A 13,287-nucleotide genomic window follows, 5' to 3' on the forward strand; every position below is an offset into this window, starting at 1 on the left:
ACAGTTGGATAGTGAAGCAAAGACTTTAATTTGATCAGCAAGTCATGTGTTCAGTCAAAACATTAATGCAAAGAATATGACAAGTGTTGATTCTCTTAGTAATGAGCTAGTTCCAAAGTCAGTTGTCTGGAATTAGTTTGGATATCGAAGATCACATATTGAACTAACCAATGTAAAATGCAAAGTTTGCAAAAAGATAATTGTGGTTAAATGTGTCAGCACATCCAAATTATTTCAGCTCTTTAAACAGAATGAACAGAATTAAATCAGTGCAAAAAATCATGGGACAAAGATAAAGTCTGTCCCCAGTTGCCAGTTTTAGTGTATTTTTGCCCTACTTATATCCCCTTAGACAACGTGATAGCAGTAAAAGCAGAGTGTGCCTTGTTTCAGTCCAGGGAAAGAATATACCTTCTTATCCTGCAACAGTGGCCAGGCTAAAACAGGGAAGAGAAACAACGAGGCTTTCTGAAATTGACAGTTGAAGGCCTATTAGAGCACATTTGGAGGAAGTGACTCTTTTTCAAGCAGGTCACTCTACAGTCCTGTAGTCATATCCGGCCTGTAACTCAGGTGACATAGGCAGTCATCTAGGGCCCCAAGCGTCCTTGTTTAGCCGCAATGGTATTCATTTTTTTTTTTTTCCCCCCGTACACCACTTGCTTGCAATTCAGCAGTAAGGGGCTACAGGTGGGTGGAAGGATAAAAGTAATTATATTTAGGTGTTTGATTGGTTCACTCTTACAAAGTGATATTTTGTAGGTAGAATATGTGTTCATTATGGGTTGGCAGGTAGGCAGCAAATTTCAACTGTGATACCGTATTGACACCTATCTAAGAGAAGACACAGCAATAAACTTTAAAGCTTAAAGCACACACACACTTAAGATGGCAGGGCCAGAGTAGTAATATCTATCTGCAGTTGCTATTAAATTTTTTTGTTAGGTAATCCACACAAGGGATTTCTCTACAGCATGGATTACTCCTCAAGAAAAGCAGTGTCTCACTTCAAATGAAAGAGAATTGATCTATAAATTATTTAACTAAATAATGAAGTGGAAAATTCCATGAGGGATGACTTGTGTGTGACAAAAAAACAGGGCTTGGACTGCTAATAGTGGTTAATAACAAAAATGATAATAATAAATAAACAATAAAAATATATATTTTTAATTTTTTACGAAAGATAGTTGAAAGTTTTTTCTTTGACGAAATATTTAAATAAATCATGAATCATCCACAGGTTTAAAAATAAACTGAGGTTTAATTTTTTTGCCATATTACCCAGCCCTATTCACAATTAAGCACAACTAAATATTTTATAAGTGACAATAATAAATTAATAAAACTGATGACCACAATGGCGGCACATCAATTAATAATGCAGTCTCAAAGGCACATATTGGAGTCCTGGTGGACCCACTGTTTGTTTAAGGTTGACTGTACATTTTCCTTGTGTCTGAATGAATTGTGTTTTATTAGTTTGTTTTCTGGAAGATACAAATGGATAAGTCTAGGTGACAGTGGGTGTGTATTTGAGTATGCCCTGAAAGGTACTGGTGCAACACCTAGCTCCCCACAAACCTGTAAAAGAGGAGCATATTTTTGAAAAATGATTATGTATATTAATATCATTCTTCAGATAAGTAAACAATCAATTTACATGAAAACATACCAATACATTAAAAATGTTTTAATAAGAATTACTTATTTAAAGACTATCATTGAGATGGTCCACACATGGAGAGAACAGAGCTGAATTTTTCCTTCAAAGAATAAAATAAAAATTATTTTTGCATACCTGACTTTCTTCACTTACCATTCTAGCACCTTCAGTAAAAAGCCTCTCCATGTTACGATCAAGCCATCGTAAGAATGGTCGAAAAAGCAGCTCCACTTTTCCCATAAGTTTGTTGGTTTCATGCTTGGCCTTTACCCACTCTTGTGATGATTTACATACATATCTGCAAAAATAAACACACACAAAAAGAGACAAACATTTCTTTATAAAGACATGCTCAAATAAGCATAATCACTTTACTTAAAACACTTTCTTTTAGTATTTGTATATTGCAATTTCTTCCTTTTTAAACAATGCTGCATATTCCTTATTACTTCCTAGTACAGATACTGATGGAAGATTAAGATAGTTGGATTCATTTAAGTTGTGAATTTGTACAAAAAACTGTTCACACTTCTACCCTCAGGCAGGAGGTATAGAAGTATGAAATGAAGGACTTCCAGGCTAAAAAAACCCTTTCTTTCCCAAGGCCATTGGATTCCTAAATAACTGACAGGAGTTTATAACCATGGTTCACCTCATTCTATCTACCTCACACAGCTGTATTTAACTTGTCCATCACACACCCACCTGCACATTACACTTTATACTTCTGTTTTTATACTTTATGCTGCCTCTGTTACTTATCATATATATTTATCTTTATACGTTGGTTTAGTCATTTGATGTGGACAGCAAAGAAAGAATTTCATTGTACAGAGAAACATGTTTCCTTACTGTGCACATGACAATAAACTTTGAAAACATAATGAATGCTGTTTTGGAAGATTATGTCTAAAGCACTATTGCGGACTTCCATGAATTGAATAATGTACAGTTTAAAAAAAGGCTGGAATATTTAGACTATCATGAACAGGAGCTGATAACAATAGCAGTTTAGTCTTAAATTATCATCCTACATTGGTACAATCTTTTGAGAAAATGATGCATTACTAGATTACTAGTAAAATGGAGAAAGCAGTGACAAGAGCACACACTAAAGCATACTGAAAGGAGCTGAATACAATTTTCATTCCATGAGTAACAATGGTTTCTTCCAGAGTCTTAAAATATGTTGAGTAATGTTCATTTGAAATATTCATCAAATCATTTTTTGCAGCGAACATGCTGTGTTTGCCAATGACCTTGTTTGCTGAATACTTTCCTAGAAATTCACCTTGCCGTCGGTTTAAAAAAATGTATTTTTCTCTGAGCCCTGCGATGCTTTGAGAGCCGGCATGAAATAACAGACCTGTAGCAGCAAATCAGAACTTTCGCGCAACGCTATAAGATCGCTGCAGATCTGCTTCAAGTATATATAATGTGACAACTCTGTACTACCGCTTTCCTCCTGACATGTATTTAAGTAAATAAATAAATAAAAAAATTTAAAAAAAATGTATTGTATTTTCATTTCAGAGGTACACTGACTGACCATAATGCGATTATTATGAGTACTACCACTGAATGTATACCACATGTATACACAATTAGCCATGTGCTGCAGCTACCATACAAAACAAACCTTAAAAGAGCCCTCCCACAGGATGGAGGTCTGGCCCAAGCCAAGGGGACACCCATATAACACCTGGCTGCGGCAGATGGATGGTTATTTCCGGAGGCTTGGACTGGACAGCACGTCTGCCTGGAGAGTCAAACTCAACACAATCTCAAAGTAAAATGAGCTATCATGTAAAACTGAAAAGTAGTATACATCTCTGGCATACACTGGGCAGAGTCATATAATTCAACCTTCTCTGTGCCTACATGAAAAGGTTGCACATTTGTAGTGCAAATCAAGTAGGGAGACAAATTGGGTAGTGGAACATGACAGAACTTTAACACTTCTTAAAAGAAAGCTTTTGCTAGAATTCTCACTCATACTGAAATATTTAGGGGAAGATTTCTGGTTTACAATCATCTTGTTTCTAATTTCACTCTGATTTGATCCTTGCAAATTAATTTAACATCTTGTGTATCAACTCTTACTCTTTTCTCTTGATGACTTTTCTCCCTTATTAGATATATCAATCTCTGCAAGTCAAAAATGAAATAAAAATGCTTGGCATTATTAAATCCAATCTATGTTGTCTTGATATTGGGTAAACTGTTCTGAAGAGACAAACCTTTGCTTTAAATGAAATAGCTAAGATTTTGTGAAAGTCTGTAAAGAACAATAGTGAAAAGATTCCTCCTGGGTTGTGCCATAACCTAATTAAATAAATATTATTGGAAAAAGGCTTTTGTGAAATTATCCCTACCAGAGGTAAATGTAATTTTAAGCAAGGAAAAAAAACAATATTCCTCATTTATAACAAAAAGTTGTGAAATAGCCTTATTAGAACAGCTATTATTTTTCAACATTTTTTGCTACAAAATACAAAGTAATAACTCTGCTGTTTATTAAAAATCATTTTAAAATGAAAATTTGGCAAAAAAAATCCTGAGTATACTGTATATTTTTGCGACCTTTCAAATATGACAGTTAAAATATATACCACTCATGAAAATAAACATGTTTTAAAACCATGAATACAATTGTTTTATAAAAAATATGCATCTTACCTTCCCATGACTGAAGGTAAATACTGGTCTTCTGGTACATCAACAGAAAATACCTTAAAAGCAAAAAAAAAATAATAATCTGTTGACTACAATCTGGAATAACATTATATTATTCAAACTATGCACTTGAGAAAACAATAGAAACATATTACTTTTGAGAGTTATGTCTGAAAGAGGTACATTATTTACTCATAATATAAAACAGTAAACGTTTGTAGAAGAGATAAAGTGGCATCCAGGATGGAAACATGCTGAACTACTGGGGGACTGGTACCAAGAGCTCAAGCTTGAAGCCCCCAGGACCAGAAGAAACTGCCTGATTGTTTCTGAAGTTGCCTCAAAGCAGAGTTCATCCATCTACAGTCACAAGAACACTCCAGCGCATAAATTCTCTGTCACAATGAAAAGGCTATGGTCATGACAGAAAGAAAGAAAGAAGAGGAGGCAAAAGGAACATGACTTGGTATGACACTTGGAAACTGGGAAAAAAAAGAGCCATTCCACCTGTTACATAAGGGCAGTGCCTGTAAAGGAAGGATCAGTAGGGCAGCACGTTTTATTGATCCTGTCTATTCCTTTGTACTAGCTCTATTTATCACTCCTTTGTATTTTATATTAGATGAAATTAACACCATTTTGACACATAATGCCATCTGGAGTCTTAAGCATCATTCAAGGTGCAGACACAGTTCAATGTTGTAGTTGTCTTTTGCAATACCCAAACGTTTTGCGCCCTTTTATCAGCTTGTTTTACTTGGACATTGCAACAAATTAGGAAAGATAACAGAAACTAAGGAATCAAAGTCAGCATTGAGTTTGGGGGGGAGGGGGAAATCACGTCAGTGTGTAATGTCAACTGAACATAACATGCCTCACGACTGGATGACACCTGACCACAACTACAATTAAATAGCTACAGTTTGCCATGCTATGCAGAGAAATCTGAGCAGTGACTGAATAAGTATTTTAATGCCAGGTGTCAATTTAATCTGGCTATATTACATATGGACACCATCTTTATGTAAAACTCATGCTGGTTTTTTGAAAAAACAAACGGTCAATGAATTAATACATTTTGAATATACGTGAGGACGAACAATTCAAAGAGGTCCACAGTCCTTCAGTTTGACACTCTTAGCCTAGGCTCTACTATGCATCCAAACTTATCATTACATAAAAATTACACAGCACATTCAAATCTTTGAATGATGGACTACTAAATACTGCAATTATAGATGCAAGTTAAAAACATTTAAATGTTTGATTTAAGGTTGAAAACCAGATAGGAAAATTAAAAAACTGTTTTTACCTAAGCCCCACCCTTACTCCAAATCACAGTGCACTTTAGGAAGAAAAAGCTTCAACATAACCTCCTTGTGAAATTGCAGGTTGATTCTATAAATAAAATTTGCAAAACTAATTAAATCAAGTGTAACAACAAACCAACCTTTGACAGACCCTGGTAAAACAAGTTTTGAAACCATTCCTTGCTGGTCCTCCGCATTATACATGCTCTAATGACACAGACAGGGAAGTAGTAGTGAAGTTATAATCAAGGAGACAGCAAAAAATGTAAACTTGTTTAATATGGATTTCTCAGATTAAAGACACAATATGGTGAGTACAATAAGCGATTATACTCATCATTTATAACAGTTGTTGATGTCGGCGAGCTCTTGGTGCTTTAACCATTTGAAGCACTGAAGGTGTTAACTTGTAGGTGGGACACTTATTCGGTTTACATTCAGGATAAACCAGGAGGCAGGTGGTAAGATAAGCAGTAGTTTTTTTGAAGTAAAAATCATGTGAGCTTTTAAAACTTGTTTAAAATCAAAAGTCTTGTGCATCAACAGTTTTTTTTTTCTTGTTAGCCTGCAATGGCCACATAGCTTTTCGTGTTATTCTAGTACCTCCATTTCAGAGTATGCAGAATCCCTTAGCAAGGGAGTGACCAATATGAAACAGGTAAGCCACTGTGGTCTTTGGCCGGCTTGTCATCCCAGCCAATAACCCCAGGCCGCCAGATGGAGCCCTCCCTGCAGTATGGAGGTGCCCCGAAGACCAGCAGGGAGTCATGAACTATGTAGTTTTTATACACGACCCTGCTGGATACCACAGGAGCGGCAAGTGGGAGCTGCAGGGAGGACCGAAGACTCATTTGTGCCCTATAACCTGGAAGTGCGTCAAAGGAAGAGCGACGTGCTTCCGGGGTGAGAAGGAGGACTCATACCTGACCCGGAAGTGATAGAGAATCACGTGGACTGGGGATTGGGAATACTTCCGGGTCAGGAAGGATGAAAGGACTGTGGGAGCTCCCAGACGGCGAGCTGAGCTGGGTGGAAGGGTGGCAACGCGTCTGGGAGTCGGAGGAGAGTTATTGCATTATTGTTATTGTGATTTATGAGTATAGTGGAGGTGAGGGTGCTTTGTGCACTGTGGTGAATAAATAAAGTCATCATTTGGACTTTTATCTGGTGTCTGGAGTCGTGGACAGGGGTTCAAGGGAGCGATACAGCCCCCTGTCACACCATGTATGTAAACTAATAACTGTCTTACTTTGTGTTGCACAAATAAGGATTATATAGCAGAATAAAGTTCACTATATCCATTGTTGAAATCCCCTTTTACTTTATTACCCCTTTTTTTACACATTGAATTGAAAATGGCTAAAAACAAACAGAATAAGGCAGAATCAAGCTATTTTATCAGCCACTTTGTGTCTACCCAGCATGTAGCAAAAAAGAGAGAACGTGAACAGCGAGTGTACAAGACCAGAAAAAAGAGATTGTAACACTAATCAGGAGAATGCATGCTGCATGCCTTAAACCCCAGTTCCCAAAACTTAAGCACCAACCACCTACATGAGCGTAAAACATGAAATAAACTGAAGAAAATTTCTGTCATGCTAGAAGACACTGCAGAGGCACAGTGTGGTCCATATGAACTTCTAGTACTTAGCAGAATTCACCAAAACGAACATTAAATATGTCTATTTTGAGTTGCTCTAAATTGAGATTAATAGGTTCAGATTTCCATAAATGTTTACACATTTCCAATTCTTTATATAAAATGGTTTATCAAATATCTTGTACTTTAACATTCCAAATTGCAATGTTGATTTAAAAAATGAGGGATGTCAAGATTTTAACTACTAGGCTGCAAAGCTATGGGATGATCAAACTGCTGTGTTATGAGATGCCCCTTTGGTCCCAGCTTTTTAATACAGGCTGAAGACTCACCACTTTCTTCCTACATACCCTGATTAGAGCTGCTAATTAGCTGTGCATATTGCATCTCTTTGTTAGTTATTTACACAATGAGTTTAACTATTACAATAATTAAGAAATGTTCTAGCCCATCTTTATTCTGTTTTTCATGCTTTTGGTGCCACTAATATACTTCTGAGCTGTTTTCCTGGCCAAGGGAAAAGACATCAGACATACATGGAGTCTTGGGATGCAAAGATGAAAAATTTGATTCATATTCATGTCTTCCACATTTGTTATCTTGTTTTATGGACTGAATTTATAATAAATTATTAATGTCTCAAGCTACAAGACAGCATTCAGTGTCTGCAGCATTCTAGTGGAGTTGTCCCAAATTATAATAAATGCACGTATCACAAAACTGATTTTAAAACATGTTAGGTGTCCTTAAATTATCAGACAGCTTTATTATGTTTGCTAGGAATTTTGTTTATTATGTTTGCTAGGAATGTTTTCCCACTTATAATAATGCTGTTGTGCATGTCATTGACAAAAAACATAGAATAATGAAAAGAATAAACATTTGAAACAATTTCCTTTGTGGATTTAGGAATTGTTCTTCATACCTCCTGTGGATAGTCATCTGGAAAACTGATCATTATATCAAGTTCTTTCAAGTCAAATGGCTGAAAAATAAAAAAGCAATCACAAATTAGCTAAACAATAAGTATTTTAGATTAACATCAGAAAACAAATGGATGTTTATGCATTCATTCACTTTATGGCTAATGTTGAACTAAACCTTCATGTTCTTTAAAAGTTACAGTATTCAAATTTGCTAGTAAACAATATTTCCATGGCTAATATTATACAGCTCTATTTTTCACCACGCTATCAGGCACATCTGTGGTTTTGCACTTGTTTACTTTCTCATTTAGGCAAAAACTCCAGCCATAACATTCACTATGGACAATAAAGTATTCTTGCATCAAAGACACAACAGTTATAATTTACTGAAACTGAAAACTTTGCCATTTCAAAATGTATATATTTAGTAAGTTTTAAGTCTTAACATAAGAAAACAATTTACTGTGGCAAATTAATGTACACCACCATTGCAAAAAAATAATTTCAACTTGAAAAATACCAAAATGATCCTTTAAACCATTTGATATTTTAACTTTAGAGGCACTAAACTGGAAGAATTAATAATGTAGTAATGGATTCTTTTCACTTAGTACACTCTTTTAAAATATATATTTACCTTTTTAACAATTCTGAAACATCTATATATATATATATATATATATATATATATATATAGTAAAAGGCGCTATATAGCGCCCGACCCGGCACAGACCATGCAGAGACACGTGTACAAAAACACACAGGCTTTATTTTTTCTTCAGCTGTGTGACACGTCTTCTCCGTGCCACATAGCCCAAACACAGTCCCAAAGCACAAAACAAACCACAATTCTCCACCTCGCTCCACCACTCCTCCCAGACAAGCTTCGTCTCCTTCCTCCCAACTCTGGCTCTCCGAGTGGTGGTGGCTGGGCCCTTTTATAGCCCACCTGGAAGCGTTCCAGGTGATTAACCACCTGGTCCTGATTGCACTTCCGGGTGGGGCTGAAAGCTCGTCCAGCCGGGCTGTGGGAAGCAGGCAGCTCCCCCTAGCGGCCACGCCGGGCCCCAACCAAGCTGTGGAGGACTCCATCTCCCATGGAGCCCTGAGGGCGGTTGGGGAGTCACCGACGGCCAGGGAGGCTGCCACCAAGCGTCCCAGGGGAGGTATTGGACTGCCCATGGCAACTCCCCCGGAACATAAGTAGCAGGGGCGTCCCTGCCGGGAATGGGACCCGGCTGCTCTTCACAATATATATATATATCTATCCCCGACCATGGGGTAAGCACAACAGAGCCCCGCCCGCCAACTCTAACCCATCTCCCGCGCCCACCCTTGCTCTCGAAGTGTGCGCACTGCCTGCTTGGTACGCACAACGGAGCCCCGTCCGCCAACTCTAACCCTCCTCCCGCGCTTACCCTCACTCTCGAGGCATGCACACTGTCTGCTCATGTGCCCCCCCTTCAACACCTCACCAAATACATCCTCAGTCGCTTTGGTCTCTGCTACAGTCCACATGCACCTCTGAGCCATGTTGACGTTTCATTGCTCTTTTCGGTTCCGGCTGCTTTGCTTTGCTAACAAGTCTCTCTCATTGCTGTCCTTTGAGCCACATTGACTCTTCATTTTCCTAACATGGCCACCGCTTCACATGTTTTTCATGGAAACAACACTTCTTTCAAAGTTATACAAATTCCTGCATCAGGTAACTGTTTGTTTCTATCAGTCACATATTTCTAGAAAAATGTCATCGACGAAACTGTTGCTCTCGAACTTCGCAACATGGCTGTAACCTTTGTTTGCCAACATTGGGATAGCTTCAGAGACGTGCTGTCCGTTGTTCTTAGTCACAGAAACATAGTTATATAGTCTGCTCAACAATACGCTGACTACATGAATACTTCCGGAGTTTATGGTGGCAAGGCAGAAATTGTGGCGATGTCCCAAATACTTCCCGCTACTATCACCATTCACTTCCGAGAACGTCCTCATGCCTCGAGTTTACAATCCGGGCCAATGTCTCTCCATATCCCTGCTCTTTAGCAGTCCTTTGGATCATGGGCATTACGAAGTTCTCTTGCCTCTCACAAACACACGTGATGACCTTCTGGTGCCATCTACTGACAATGTTGGTATATGCACACAAAATACACACCCACGTGATCTCCACACTGATGTGACATCACCTTCCCACTATCCTCTTACTGAAAAACATTTACAAACGCATTTCAATCGGAATTTCAATGCAACATTTGCTCCAAACCCTTCACACTCCAGAAATATCTCAACCCACATTTAAAAACACACTCCACTGAACAAATGCATTCCACACAGGACTTTCAATACACCATTTGTTCCAAAACGTTCCGACTGCAGAGATATATCAACGCTCATTTAAAAACACACTCCACTGAACGAATGATGCAATGTGAACATTGCCAGCAATGCTTCAAAACAACTCGCACTCTCAAGAAGCACTTACAAACTCATTCCACTCACACCTTCAATTGCACATTTTGTAACGAAGACTTCACGGCCGAGATGGATCTCCTCAACCATGTGCAAATCCATTCAACACAAACATTTGTATGCAACATTTGTGACAAACAGTTTCACGCATGCAGATATCTTACTAACCATTTGAAAACACATTCCCTGACGAAATCCTTTCAGTATCAACACTGCAATAAATCGTTCGAAACATCATTTCTTCTCAACAAACATATGAAACACATTCCGATGACACATTCATTGAAAAATTGCAAAAGCTCTTCCAAAAACTCACATCTTCTCGCAAACAACATGCACAGTCATCGCATTCAACTTTCCGCTGCTTTAAGAAGATACCGCCATTCCTGTCCACGAACATAACATTGGCCTACCTACCGCACTATGTACTTCTTGCAATGCTCTTCATTGGCCATTAGAGGTCAACAAATCCACACATTACACTAAGTGTTGTCATAACAGCAAGGTGTCTTTGCCACTGCTATCCCAACCTCCTCTTATTACATAACCTCTTGACTGGCAAGAACCCGCTGTCCTGAAATTACTGTGATCATAACAGGGAGTACAACTCTGCTTTAGCTTTCGCTTCAATGGACGCCCACATCGCTCAACCATCTGACCACGGACTGTATGCTTTCAGAATCCACGGTCAAATTTATCACCAAGTCTCTCCTTTATATACCAATCCTAACACGTCACAACGATACGGTCAGCTATACAGTAAACACTCGTTTATCACTGTTAATCCGTTCCAGACTCTACCGTGATAAATTAATTTTCCCGAAGTAGGATTCTTTATTTATAAATCGAATATTTTCGCAGTTAGAGTATAGAAAACCTGTTTACGACCTACTAAATAATTTTTTTAACATTATTAGAGCCCTCTAGACATGAAATAACACCCTTTAGTCACCATTACAACCGTATTACCCAATATATTAGACAAAATAAGAGAAAATAAGACATATTAGACGTTACAAATATCATATTACTAGGCGCACTCGCCTTATAAGGCGACCGACTTTTATCCTCATTTTTTGTGCGCTCCATGTGTACATCAGGCATGTAAGTGTAGAGAATGAGAACATCAATGTGCCCATTCATAACATCTCCCGAAAACCTACATTTTTTTTTATCCCCCCAAGTGCCTGTCCTAAGTCATACAATGTCAGCCCGAATCTGTACCGCTAAAGACGGAGTTTCATGCACTAAATAAGCTAGAGATGAGAATAAGCAAGCACCATCTCCCCTGATATTTACTACGCGATGAGGCATTTGTACTCTATCAACATTAATTATTTCCAGAGACATAATTTTGTCTATTTTTCCAGCACATCGCACACAAAAGCAAGGGAACGATGACAGCACCAGAACTCTGCTCACATCGTGTCGCTTTGTACCTCAAGCCGCAAGTAGTAAGTCTGTAATAAGCGGAATACCGCTCCGCTATGCACTCACGGGACGGAAGGACAATCCCGAACGCTTTTATATGGTAGATTATTGTACTGTACATTTAATTGCAAACAACAACTAACCTATTAAGGCACAACCTCAGTAGGAGAGTCTTCTGAGGTGGTGCAGTATCTTCAGCAGGTGCATTGTTGTCTTCAGTGAAGAAGTACTAGGAGTAGGCAGTGGGTGCACGGCTGAAGAACATCTTGATAGGCAGTTGCTGGCACTGTCTTTTCATATGCGTGAGGAGGCTTTTGTAGGGTATTTAATCATATCCAAGAGTTTCACCTTCTCCTGGATAGTAAGCATCTTCCTCCGGCGCTTAGTTTTATTGTCAGAAGGCTTAGAAAAAGCAGCATGTTTAGGAGCCATCATAGGGCTTAGATAAATGTTCTCAGAAAGCACATGCGTAGTGACGTAAGCGTGTATGAGAAAAAAATCGCGATAGAGTGAAGCCGTGAAAGTCGAAGCGTGATATAGCGAGAGATCACTGTATATCTTCGATTCTGCCGAGGCTACCACTCAACGTTTGCAAAAGGAATGTAACAGCACTTGCAGTGACATTTCGTTGCTGCAACTAGACAAAATGATACGACAGGTTAATCCCTTCGCTAAGTCTTACATGCAAATGTATGACATTATCACTCACAGTAACCCTGTTGCTGCTGTACGAATGGTATTCATGGAAAATCCAACTCTGGATATGAGAAGGTATAACACCCTGTCCTGTCAAACTGATGTTGCTGCTATCTCTGTTGGTGAAGACGGGGAACCTCCTGCACAACACGACATTTGCATATACCCAAGGGGAGATGCTTGCAAGCGTATCTCTGTACTCGATATGAACTGTGACCCCATGGCTTATCCACTGCTATTCCCTTATGGAGATCCAGGCTGGCACATAAAATTGAACCATGTTGAGGAAAAGCGAACCGCGAAAAGAACACGAGTCACGCAGCTCCAATTTTATGCTTACAGGCTTGCCATGAGATCTGCATTTAGCATCTTGCATTCCAGTGGCAAACTCTTCCAGCAATACGTCATCGACGCATATGTCAGAACAGAAGGTGTGCGTTTACATTACCTACACTCCCATCAACAAGATTTGCGTATAGAGCAATACAGTAATCCCTCGCTATATCGCGCTTC

The 13,287-nt window shown here is 38.7% G+C and overlaps 1 protein-coding gene across 1 annotated transcript in view; it reads right to left on the bottom strand.

Moving 5' to 3' along the window:
* si:dkey-24l11.2 (uncharacterized protein LOC100034462 homolog) overlaps positions 1-13,287 on the bottom strand; it is an 82,905-nt gene that overhangs the window by 58,095 nt on the left and 11,523 nt on the right. The window contains exons 3-5 of the mRNA XM_039773416.1: positions 8,178-8,237; positions 4,346-4,398; positions 1,820-1,964 (exon numbers count right to left, since the gene is read on the bottom strand). Coding sequence (XP_039629350.1) covers positions 1,820-1,964; positions 4,346-4,398; positions 8,178-8,237 — 258 coding nt within the window. The remainder of the gene's footprint in view (positions 1-1,819; positions 1,965-4,345; positions 4,399-8,177; positions 8,238-13,287) is intronic.

Source organism: Polypterus senegalus, chromosome 12 (genome assembly GCF_016835505.1).
Source record: "Polypterus senegalus isolate Bchr_013 chromosome 12, ASM1683550v1, whole genome shotgun sequence".
In the NCBI taxonomy this organism is placed as follows: Eukaryota; Metazoa; Chordata; class Cladistia; order Polypteriformes; family Polypteridae; genus Polypterus; species Polypterus senegalus.